Source organism: Notechis scutatus, chromosome 1 (genome assembly GCF_049901735.1).
Source record: "Notechis scutatus isolate UNSWTSFEM ecotype Mainland chromosome 1, rNotScu1.2, whole genome shotgun sequence".
Taxonomy (NCBI): domain Eukaryota; kingdom Metazoa; phylum Chordata; class Lepidosauria; order Squamata; family Elapidae; genus Notechis; species Notechis scutatus.
In genome coordinates this window covers 86757235-86770235 of record NC_142009.1, presented here as the reverse complement: position 1 = coordinate 86770235, position 13001 = coordinate 86757235, and the positions used below count along the sequence as shown (strand labels likewise).

The 13001-nt window shown below is 38.0% G+C and overlaps 1 protein-coding gene across 4 annotated transcripts in view; it reads left to right on the top strand.

The window, feature by feature from the left end:
* The window catches only part of LOC113411241 (SAM and SH3 domain-containing protein 1), a 583123-nt gene that overhangs the window by 547293 nt on the left and 22829 nt on the right, over positions 1-13001 (top strand). For 3 of the 4 annotated variants that reach the window (XM_087970319.1, XM_026666233.2, XM_087970306.1), the window contains exons 10-11: positions 2712-3055; positions 8346-8417. In XM_087970319.1, the coding sequence (XP_087826445.1) occupies positions 2712-3055; positions 8346-8417 (416 nt within the window). The remainder of the gene's footprint in view (positions 1-2711; positions 3056-8345; positions 8418-13001) is intronic. The other variant, XM_087970299.1, reaches the window with a different exon arrangement.

The window sequence follows — 13001 nt, the reverse complement described above, 5'->3', positions numbered from 1 at the left end:
GGGTTGGGGTTTGTTTGTTTTTTGGGTGATAATAAAAATATTTAAGGAACTCTGACCTTTTCCAAGCTCTCGAAATCAAAGGCAAAGAAAACTTGTTCCATACTCGGTTACTCTACAGGTAGTCCTCAACTTATGACCACAGTTAAGCCCAAAATTTCTCTTGCTAAGTGAAACCTTTGTTAAATGAGTTTTGTCCCATTTTACCAACTTTTCTTGCCACGGTTGTTAAGTGAATCACTGCAGTTTGTAAGTTAGCAACACGGTTGTTAAGTGAAACTGGTTTCCCCATTGACTTCGCTTGTCAGAAGGTTGCAAAAGCGGATTGCATGACCCCTGACTTATCCATATTTGGCCCGGGAAGAAAGATCAACAGAGGATAGGAATTTATCTTGACATACATAGACACACTATATTTGTAGTAAGGGTTAGATTTGACCTCTAACTCGAAGCATTTTTTGTGGCTGAGACCAATGCACTTTTGGTCCTTTGCTATGGTGATACATCGCCTTAATAGCTTATTATTTTGATGACTGTGTTGCAAGTCAAAAGGGGGCATTTCAGCCTTCATCAGCATCAAAATCTGAACTTTTGATGGGAGCCAGTTGTAGGTAGATCTGTGTTTAACTCCACTAGTTGCCAATTTGTCTTCAAGCAAAAGCCGGAATGCGTTTGAGACCAGATTACTAGAACACAACATCTGCCATTTTCTTTGCTCCCCAACCTTCCAATGCCATAACTATACCTAGATTCTGGCCTTCCTATTTTGGAGAAATCCTCATAGACATGTCTCTGATGCCATTAGGCAAAGGTGTTCCCACAGTAAATTCTATTCCTTTCAGCTTTTCACAATTGGCTTTTGTTTTGTATTCTTAGGATTGAAATGTAATCATTTTAAGTTAGATTAGTTTATTTTCTGTAGAGCTTTAGTCTGCAGAATAATGCAAATATGTGACTGTTAATTTGTAGTATATTTAATCTTTTAGTTATCTGCTCTTCCAGCCAACATTTGAAAAATGTTTGTGTTTCTTTTTTTCTCATACAATGAGTAGTAGCTCTTGCTATTCTATAAATATGTAGACATTTCTTGCTGTGACCTTTCTAAGTACAACATTAGCCTTTTTAGAGTTGACGAAACCCAGTGCATACTTTTCAGGATTTTACTTGAGAGGAGAATCAAATTAGTGTACAAAAACTGAGTGAATGTATTGCAAGTTTTGAGTTTAATCCAAATGAAACATTCGAGTTAAAAGTCAAATATTCAATGTATTTTGTTGGATTCTTTCCCTACTATATCTTGTTCTACTGTCAAAGTGGATAAATATATCATAATATGGTGTGGGTTTTTCCCCTCTACTAATAAGCAGAAGGAGGAGGAAAGGAATTTTAAAAAATACAGCTTTTCAAATAGAGTATTTCTATTCATATATTACTTTCACTATATTCAGCTTGACTATAGGTATAGAGAGAGAGGATAGGTTATGATACCTATCATTTTCCTTAACTCCTCCATGTAATCATAGATGTGCAACTTCCCTAGTTTCGCCCTTTCTTACTTAAAATGGCACATTCTGTAAGAAAAACGCCCTCAGACAGAAATTCTGTCCACTGTTTTGCAAGATTATTGCACACAAACGTCACAGGCAATAAATTCACAATTGATGACACTATTTTAAGCCCAAACTACCTATTTCTAATGTTAAATTCATTTCTTTGGCATCGTTGACAGTTGTGTGTATTAGAAACAAAATAGACTATATCCAGAGCTGCTGCTGCTGCTGCTGGCTCCTTCTTACACTCCTTTAAATATATGAAAACTGACACCGCATTCCCCTTTCATTCATAAACTCAGTCTTCTGCATCTGGTTTTCCTTTGATCTTCCTATCTATTTCTCATTTTACTTTATTAACTGCGTATAAATAGTTGAATTTATTCTTGCACAGTAAATTCTATTCCTTTCAACTTTTCACTATTGGATTTTTTTTTTCTTTTTGTATTCTTAGGATTGAAATTTATTTTCAGTTAGGTTAATTATTTTATGCACAGATTTGGCCTTTTCCAAAAAATCATCTAATACTAATACCCATCAATAGGCCAGTATTGCTTCTATGCATCTGTTTTATTCCTTGATGGTGCCCAGATTCTTCTGTTCTTCAACTACAAATAGTCCTCGACTTAACAACAGTTCATTTAGTGACTATTCAAAGCTACAACAACACTGAAAAAAGTGACTTATGGCTGTCTTTCAAACTGATGACGGTTGCAGCATTCCCATGGTCATGTGATCAAAATTCAGATGCTTGGCAACTGACTCATATTTATGGTGGTGCAGGAGTCATGTGATCACCTTTGGTCACCTGACAAGGTGAGGAAGTCAGACTCACCTTACAACCCTGTTTTTAGTAACACGGTTACTATACTTGACAATTGCTCTGGTTCATTTAACAACTGTGGCAAGAAAGGTTACAAAATGGAGCAAAACTCACTTAACACTTAGCAACATAAATTTTGGGCTCAATTGTGATCGTAAGTCAAGGACTATCTGAATTAACTTATCCTCACACGTATTTGGTCGAACAAGACTAAGAAGTCTTCACTTTGGGATATACACCTCTCCCTCCCTCCCTCCCTCCCTCTACAACCCCTCCCTCTCTTCTTTTGTTGCAACCACGTTAGCTACTGAGAACTAATATAGTGGCATATTCCCTTTCAGGTGTGGATGATCACTCCTTTGATACTCCCACAGGACCAGATGCTCGACCTGCACTTTACTCTGGAATTCACAAGAAACCATTCGTTTTGGATAATTCCTGTGAAAAACAGCCAGATAATGAAAGTGATTCACTGACCTTATCTCCCTCATCCAGCTGCCTGGACACTTGGGGTACAAACAGGAAATTGCTGAAGACCTTCAGTAAATCTGATAGTCGTGGCCTTATAAAACCGCCCAAAAAGCTTGGGACATTCTTTTCTTATCCAGAAGAGGATAAAATACCCAAAGTTTGTCGTTCTTTAACGGATGGAGAAATGAAGAACCTTGGCTCTCTCAGTCATGGGGTAAGTAAAGAAAGCATTTGCTTTTATGACAGCAGGTGCAAGCATCATGTCCTGGTATCTTTGGAGGAAATCCAGAGTGTCAGGAAGCAGATCCGGCTAAAAAAGGCAGATCCTAATTATTCATGTTCTAGAGCTTTTCTCTGTCAGCGTCCTGCTAGGAAAGGTGTCTCGCCTTCCATCTGCGATCTGCAGCTGCTTCATCACAAACCCAAGAGGCTAGGAAGAGGTGGAAGCTGTGGCTTCTCAAACAGAAGGCTTCGAGGGTGCAATTCAGTCAGCGAGTTCAACATCACATATGTGGTGGAAAGAAGCCTGTACAGTCACCTCAACCTATCGCATCTGGTGCGGCCCGTGACTGACAGAACCTTGAGCAAAAGTGAAGAACAGGAGTTGAGGCGGTGCCTACTGGAGGAAGAGGCGGCGGCAAAGAGGAAGTGGGCTTCTACAGTCGACCGCTGTACAAAAAGGGTTCTTTTGAGAATCCACCAAAAGTCTGTGAGTTTTCACCAAAGGTGGCCACAAGCTCCCATGAGGTTGCAGTCAGCATTGCTTGGGGTTTGTTTGTTTTTCCCCTCATCATGAAGTTTGAAAGGTTTACCATTTCATTGCCTTTCTCTTCTCTCCCTTCAATCTTCTCCTAATTATTGGCCAATGAGATTTTCTAATAAATATTGAGACACGCTATTCTCGTTCCTTGTTCCTAAACTGACAACATTTTAAGGGAAAATCCTTGCCTTTTAGAATCAACTAAATACGAGAAGGACATATTCGGACAGAAAATGGCTTTTATGTTCCATATTTGCTTGAATCAACAATATTAAGAAGAAATAAATAAATAAATACGTAACTAAATACATGGAGAGAACCAGTTTTGTCTAGTCACTAGTGGTTAAGGTATCAGTCTAGAGGGGGGGGGGGGGGGCCCCGGGGGGGGGGTGGCCCCGGGGGGGGGCGGGGGGGGGGGGGGGGGGGGTGGGTTTTTGTCGGGCCCCTAGGGGGGGGGGGGGGGGGGGTTTGGTTTTTTTTTTTTTTTTTTTTTTGGTGGGGGGGGTTGGGGGGGGGGGGGGGGGGGGGGGGGGGGGGGGGGTTTTTTTTTTGGGGGGGGGTTTTTGGCCCTCCCCCGCCCCTCCCTTCCGGGGGTGGTTTTGGGCTTGCCCCCCCTTTTTTTCCTCCCCCTCTTTTTTTTTTTTTTAAATTTTTTTTTTGGGGGCTTTTTTGTGGGTGGGGTTGTGTGGTCAGGGGGGAAAGTGGGAGTTAGCCATAAAAACCAGCAGGGTGACCTTGGGCCAGTCACTCTCTTTCAGCCCAACTCACCTCACAGGATTGTTGTTCTGGGGAAAATAAGAGGAGGAAATGGAAACTCAGGTTTACCACCCTGAGTTATTTATAAAAATAATAAAGGCATGAGAAATCAAAAATAAATATAATTTTAATTAAAGCCAGTTGTACAGTGCATTCAGATGATAGATTCTGAACTGAGGAACTGTGGGGTGGTTCAGATGATGCTCTCTGGCCCATCATATGGAGAAAATTAGAGTTTTAGAGATACAGAATTTTAGGAAGGTAGGTCATCATTCACCTTTCCACCTTACTAGGTTGACAAAAAAGCTCACCCGTTGCCTCTAAATTATGGTTTGGAATACCTTCTCAAACTGGCGCCATGTGACTGATGAAAAGGTGCGGTGAATCCTTCCTAAAAAGGAGTAGAAATACTATATAGATCAAACTAGAGCAGGAACTTCATCTCTGGTTTTGTTTTGTTTTTTTTTGGCACTTTTTATATCTTTCCAAATATTCCATATGTATCTGATATGTTTGTTTTTTCTGTGCTTACTTCCATATTTCTCCAGAGCAGCCTCTGATCAGAGCAGCCCACCTTAAGCCTCTGCCAGCATCTTTGCTCCTTAATAAATTCCGATTTCCTCAAGCCCTTTAGAAAGACTTGCAGCAAGACAATTTCATCAGAGAAGAAAAGGAGGGGGGGGATCATTTCCATTGCTTTTTTTGGCACAGTTGCAAGGCTGCAAGCCCACCAACCAGCTCATTATGCTGCATATGACAATATCCAGGGAAAGCAATTCCCTTGCATTGCAATCTCGGCATAATTGTGGCTTTCCCAGCTGCCAAGCTAGTAGTGGTGATGAGTGGGTGATGTGGAGAAATGAAATTTCTGTGTACTCTGCATCATTAACTCCTTTAAATGTTATGATTCATGAAGGGGTAGAAGAAGTAGAGGGACTCAGATTGGAATCTCAGCTTATTCTTTATCTCTGTATGCTGACTAGTGAGGGAGAAGTAAGGAGTATGTATGTAAAAGAGAGAAAGAAAAGCAGTGAATTGAGGAGAAAATTGATATATAAATGAAAAAGATACACATAAAGAAGAAAGAGTTAGAGGGCCAAAGGGGGATCCTACCTATTTTTTTGACTGAGGATCCATCCATCATCACATTGTGTGGCTATTGATAACTTTCTTCTCAGAAAATATGGTTCTCAGATGTTATTTTTTAAAAAAAAGATTGCCACTCTTAATTTTCACCAGGCAAAGATCTGTACAGATCCTTTGCCCTGGCAAATGTGCTTAGGATTGCAGTGCATAATTGCTCTGTGAAATAAAATATTTAATTCCCAGAACAAATATAGAAAAGTAAGGATGAGAGCCAGGGATCTAAAGCCATCTGGGAAGTTCATAGCTGGATTATATTTTTGAACCAAGGTCTCGGGTTGAGGCAATCATGACTAACGTTCCAAGAAACTTGAGGGAAAAAATTGATTCTGACAGACAAAAATCTCATTTTTGCTAACTTGTAAACTATGGCTTCAGTTGGCTAGTAGCCATTGTAAAGCTGCTAATTTTTTTTTCTAGGATAATTTATCATTTTTCTCCAATGCTTTGTATGTTAGTGGATTCTTTCCTACTTTGTAACATATTTTATTACAATAATTTCTTTGACAAAGATGGTATGTAGAGAATATTTCAGATGGTGAATATAAGAGGCAATAACATACTCTTAAAACTATTTTGTCCTGCAAATTATTTGATTGTAATCCTGTTACTGTTATTTACTTTGTATTGCCAATATTGGTAGCAAGAATTAAACATCCTTATATGACATGACATAGGCTAGAAAGTCTACATACCTACAGCCTATAACCCAGGTGTGTTCAACCATGGCTGGCTGGGGAATTCTGGGAGTTGAAGTCCACAGGTCTTAAAATTGCTCCCCCACTATCAGCTACCCTTGTCACAGTTGAATTTCTGGAGGTCCCTCAAGATCTGGTTATGGCAGCAGAGCTGGGATCCCCAGAAATGGATGAACTAGTGAGATACTCCATTATTGTTAACATCCCTTTGTCTATTTTTGTTTGTTTTAGTTTGGTTTTTCATACTTTTTAATGTATTTATTAACTCCTTTTAGCTCTGTTGTACCATGCCCAGAATTGCTTGCTTGTGAGAAGGGTGGCTATATAAATTGGTCTAATAAATAAATAAATAAATAATAAAATAAAATAATAACTAGGAGGTGTTAGATTGCATCATTGGAGAAAAAAGCTATATCTCTTCTCCTTTTTTTTCATGTGAAAACTTGGATTAAGCTCTCTTTTAAGAAGAGCAGATGCTTTATACTCTGCTTGTGAATTTTAGACACTATTCTACACTGTCTTCTTCTGAGATTATAATTCATGTTTACTGCAACCTCAGGAGCTACGTCATCCCTTGTCAATACGACTGATATTACATGTGTTGCTTTTACATATGTTTTGGGAATTTAAATTTATTTTAGTGGCAAAGGCATGCCTAGAACTTTTAAAGTATGTGCATGATCATTTCATTTAAGGATATACAGTCTCTTCATCTATAGTTTTATTTAGCATGTTTTTGTGAAGTAATTGAAAGTAATGAACTATATAATAGCAAGCATAATAATACAGTTCCTTGAAATATAACATATATAGCACATTGCCAAAAAGCAACTTGGAACTGTGAAGTTTTTTGTATGCGTGTATGATTCCATATACCATCCATGTGAATTCTGCTGTCATACATACTCACTGCCTGCATACACAAATACATGAAGACCCCCAAATCCTTGTAATCCTTGTTTGATATTAAACTTTCTGAAATAACTTTTTAAAATTGTTGTAGCATTCCTTTGCTATTGACTTTCTTGTTAAATTGATGTTTTCATGGAAGTAATACAATTATATGTTCAACAGCAAAGGCTTGTTTCATGAGGATAAAAAACATACTTCATATAGGTTGTCTAGAAGAGCTCATAATTGGCTTTTATTAATGTTTTAATTGGTAGCAGACTTAATAATGAGATATTACATATACAGCATTTACTATTTACAAAGGTTATGATGAAGGATAATGACCATGTCCTGATTGCTGCTGTTGTTTTTCTATAAGGTGAAGAAAAACAGAGGGAATAAGGTTGAAGGACAAGATATAAATGCATAGCTCAAAACATAGAAATAGCCAATTTATTTCTGGAAAAGGCAAACATCTGTATTGTAGACCTGAAAGGGAACTGGACAGTTCTATTGAGCTCCAAAGGGCTACCATCTTTTCAATAATGAACACTTTACATATGAGGATCATTATTAAGCACCAAGTAAATATGCTTTCACTTGGCTGTGTTTTTCAGCTTTAAAAAGAAAATTAGTGTCATTACGCTGACCTGTTTAGGCAAGCAGAACTATTGTATTCAGTGTCAGTGTTTCTTGCTTGAGATGTTTCTTTGAGAACAACTTACTTCTCTAATTACTTCTGCAAAATTATGCCACTGCACATATCTGTATTCTCTCTTGTAGTAGTATGAAAACTGCTTTGCTCCATACAGGCCTTGGTTGTAGTCTCTGAAAGTGGAAATTGTCAGTTCAGAGATTGAAGATGTCATTATTGAGTGAATCAACCATTTGGGCAGATGCTTAAAATTTCAAGGCTTTTGTCTATTTCAAGTACAATAAAGTGGAACATGTTGTTGTTAATATTCTGTGCCCAAATGATTCCCAAAACATGGGATTATGTAAAACTATTCCTCACTTAGGAGATAGTTTTAAAACTCCTTTATTGAAGATCCTGATTCCAGTATGAAGCAATAAAATAATTAGTAAAAGTCCAGGAAGGGAACATGATGCATGAACATAATCCAGAACATTTTTTCATGCTTGCTTTTGTTATTTGTACAATTGAGACGTTTCTCTAGTGTCTTCTCTACCCGAGAAAACAATTGACACCATGCTGATTTTGTGGTAAAGTATTATAAATTTGCCTTGTTTCACAGAGAACCTGCAGCTTTGGTGGCTTTGATTTGGCAAATCGCTCACTGCACATTGGAAACAGTTCAGATCAAATTGTGAGTATGACATTCAGTCATAAGATACATTCATACATACAGCCCAATGGTGGTTTTTGTGAGGTGTTTCAAAATTAAAATGCAGTGGGATTTGCTATAAAAGTAGCTATGAGGAGAACATCAGTTTTCAATTACAATACAGTGAGCTGTTTCTTCATACAGTACTTTTAAATTTCATTTCAAAAAAACATCATTTTCCAACAATGACAAATACCTTTATGATTGATTGCCATCAAGTTGGAATTGACTCACAGTGACCACACGGAGAAAATCTGTCCCTGACCTGGTTTATTCAAGTCTTCCAATGATACACTCATCACCATTGTAAATGAATTCATCTACCCTGTTGCTGGTCATCTTTTTTTCCCTCCCCCTTTCCCAGCATTAGAGTTTTTTCCAGAATGATAGTTTTTCCTTAAAATACCTGAAATAGGATGATTTAAACTTGATCGTTTGTGTCTTGAGTGAGTTGATTTATTTGATGACCTATTTGTTTTCCTGGTTGTCCTTGGTGGAATCTCCTCCAACTTCAAAGTTCAACAGTGAAAATACTCTTTCTATTCTGTTTCTTGAAGTTTTACTTCCATAGATTGTCACAGGAAATACCATGATTTGCACTATTTGATCATTGTACGTAAAGCCACATCATGGCATAATAACTGTGGTGTTATGATGCTCTCTGACTACATCAATAATTTGTTGATACTAGAGAAAATTATTAGCACTAAAATGAATGTCCAAAAGTGTATCTCCAAATATGACATGCTTATTAGTCTGCAAACATTAATACCAGACAATGCTCTCTGTAATTCTGAATATTTTGTACTTTGAAATCTTTTAAATTGGGCATGTCCAGCCTGTGGGCTGCATGCAGTCCTGGACAACTGATAATGAAGCCCCACAAGATCATAAACTTTTAACATTATTATGTGCATTTATATGCATTAACTATATTTTATATATGGCCCAAGACCATTTATCTTCACTCAGTGCGGCCCAGGCAAACCAAAAAGTTGGATATTAATGTTTTAAATTATGATTTTTAATTTTTTATATTCAAAAGGAGGATGTGTAGCAGAATGTCATAAAATTATGAGAGTGACAAGGACTGTACTGCTAGAAAGCAGCAGAAGATTACTCAATCTTTGAAATTCCAAAAGGATAAAAATTTAATTCAGAGGAAGCTTGTCATTTTTTTTTTAATTCAGCCTTGTGATCACTCAAAAAATCTTCTTTTTTTGAAGGTTCTCGTTTGCTAGATATTATTTTCTGCATATGATAATTATAACATGAGGACAAGTGAAATGGGGTGATTCCTAGGCAATTAGAAAGCAGTAGTATTTATTCCACAAGAAAATAAGATAGCTAACTGTTCCAACCATATTTGCCATGGTTTTATTGGCCAATCAAAGAGTGAAAATCCTCCTCTCCATTAAGTTATTCTATTCACTGAATAAAGTATACCAAAATAAGCTGATTAAAACTAAACGGGAGTGAAAAGCTTGGGAAAGGTGTAGTGTCTAATGCATAGTAGTCCACTTTTCACATTCTATTTATTCTACTCTTGTTTTCTCACTAATCACTCTGAAGGGGATCTGTATCCATTTGGACAGCTCTCAGGTTAATCCTGGATTCAATGAACATAGTAGGCTGTAGCTCAAATGTGAGGGAAAGTCACCTTCCAATATCTCAGCATATATATAGTTCTTCTTCCCACATTCCAGCTGCAAACAAAGTTGGGAAAGGCAGGAATGAAAGATAAAGAAAATGTGAGGACATAAAGAACATAGCTCCATCCTGTATACAATTTTTGCCCTGCTTATGTTATCAGTGGTGGGATTCAAAAATTTTTACTACCGGTTCTTTGGGCGTGGCTTGGTGGGCATGGCAGGGGAAGGGCACTGTAAAATCTCCATTCAGAGGTGGTCTTTGCCGGTTCTCCAAACTACTCAAAATTTCCACTTCCGGTTCTCCAGAACTGGTCAGAACCTGCTGAATACCACCTCTGGTTCATTTAACATATCCTTGGGAAGGATATCACATTGAGAAAATGTTCGATGGTGAATTGAGTTGTTTCCAAGTTGTTTAGATCAGGGGTCTCTAACCTTGTCCACTTTAATCCTGGAGGACTTCAACTCCCAGAATTCCCCAGCCAGCAAAGCAAAGCAAAGCAAAGTAAAGCAAAGCAAAGCAAAGCTAGCCAGCTCCCAGGGGAATTCTGGGAGTTGAAGTCCTCCAGGCTTAAAGTGGCCAAGGTTGGAGACCTCTGGTTTAGATAATAGATATAAGACTGAGCCAAGAATTCTGTTCGAGTACTTCCAATTTAAAATGTAGGGTTGTGTTTTATTGCCCTGAATTGTTTTATATATCGCCCTTTTCCTTAGGGTTGCTAATCTGACTGTAGGGATAGTACTGGCAGTGGGACTAAGCAGCTAAGCTCATCATGTTTAGTCCTTGAAGGATTACGCATGTCACTGGTCCTGTGTGATGAACAAGAATAGAGAAATTAAACTTTTCCTGGCTGTTGCCAGTTTCATTTTATTGAGTGTATATCAATTTCAATCCAAAAGCAATTGCAATTCACACATAAAAATCAAAGCAGCTTTTTAAAATTCATAGCCATTAATTTGTGTTGCAGAAATGATAAATGCTCAACCAACAAACGAGAAACTTGCCTTTCAAGAGCATTATTTGCATTTCTTGTAGACTGCCATAAGAGGAAGTTATGTCTAAAAACCTTTCTTTTTGATTTTCTGCCAATGAATTGCTTATTCAAATGAACTGTGGATTGGAGAATGGACAGGGTTTAGACAGATGGGAAGAGCAGGAAAGAACAAAGAAAGGAATGTTATTCATATAGTGTGTGTGTGTGTGTGTGTTCTCTCTGCTATGTGACAAACAAATTCACCTGGAAGAGTGCAAGGAAGAATGTAGATCAAGAAAAAGAAAGTTGTGGGAAGCAGTGCTTTTCTGAACTGATTTAGGAATTCTCTGGGTGCCTTGAATTAAAAAGGGAGAGTGGGCAGTTGATCTCATCCTCTTGTCTCTAAGTATTGCCGCCTTTTGTGCTGAATGGCAACTCATCCATGGGGCTTTGTGTTGTTCACAGAATCATATTTTGAGAAATGGTTACTGATGTATAATTTCGCTCTGAAACGTTAATACAGTATTCCTTTAACACTAGGCGAGTCTTTCGCTTGAATGACTGTGATGTTCTTTTGCTTGTTTTTTTGGGACTAAGTCCCTTTCATTTTTTTCCCCCCTGCCTTTGTGTATCTAGATTGGGTTTTTTCCTGCTCCGGGAGCCAATTTTGTGGTTTTGTTGAGTGTTTGGGGATTTAGTAGGGCAGGCAAGGGAGGATTGAAATTAATCTGTGATTCCGTTACTAAAACACATCCTCCTCCTGTCCAAGTGAATCCAAACTATCGAGTTCCTGAATTGCCACAGAGTGATGTCTGTATAGATGGGAAAGGGAAATGTCTCTGAAAACATCTGGGCTGAATCCCTGGCCAGATGGAAAGTCTCTGGAGAATGGGGATGAGGCACAGCTGCAGGAGGATGGATGGCTAGAACACACGCATACGAAGAAAGACTTAGCAGTTAAGCGGGGTCTTGCCAGAATTTGGAGCTCCCCTGTCCACTACTTAAACAAAACAAAGGCCTTCTATTAATCCTTGTTTTTAACTTTCATCTCTCTAGTTAGGAATCTTTCTTTTTCCATCCATCCTGGAACATAAAGCCATTTCATGAAACTGTTCTGCATTGGGTTCCAGAAGTGCCAAGTGAAGCATTTCTTCAGACAGCTCATCAATTTTTCTGGAAATCCCTATCAATAAGGCCAGTGATATGAATGGCAAATTCACCCAAAATATGTTTCAGGGCAATAGGCCTTTCCATTTTCAAGCCATGTAAACTTCCAAAGGCATCTGACTTCTGACAATATGGGACTGTATCTTGGTGCAATTGTACCAATTAGTCTGGTGCAGTTTGCAACTGCTTTAATCATTAATCTAAAATATTTCTGGTTGTCTTTCATCCTTATTGTTCCCAACTTTCTTGAGCATTCTTCTTTTCACTTGTTGCTTTTAAAGGTCATGTAATCTTAACTAGATGTTCTTTTTCTCTATTCAGAACACATAACTTGACTTGGTGGGGATGTAATCACAAAGTAACTCAGAAAGAGAGATTATCTTATCCCAAGGCCAATATTATACTTCCCCTGGCTGCCTTTGATGCTGCACTTGAGCATCATTGACTAGATTAACATGGCCTTCAGATGAATATGCGTGAGGTTAGCCATGTTTACTTAAATCTACATAGAATTTAGGCAGGCAGAACACAAATAACCTTATAAACAAGCATTCATCTCAGTCAAAAACCAAAAGTATTCTGAAAATTGATCTTAATGTGCAAGTATCCAGATATACAGGATGTGAGCTGCATTTCAAACAGCTTTTCATAACTTCCAAAATATTTAAAAAGGACAAGAAAAAAGAAAGTTAGCTGAAGAACAATATATATTGAGCAATACTGGTATAAATGAGTTTCATACAAGAAGATTATGAGTGGGGTAGAACTGTAAT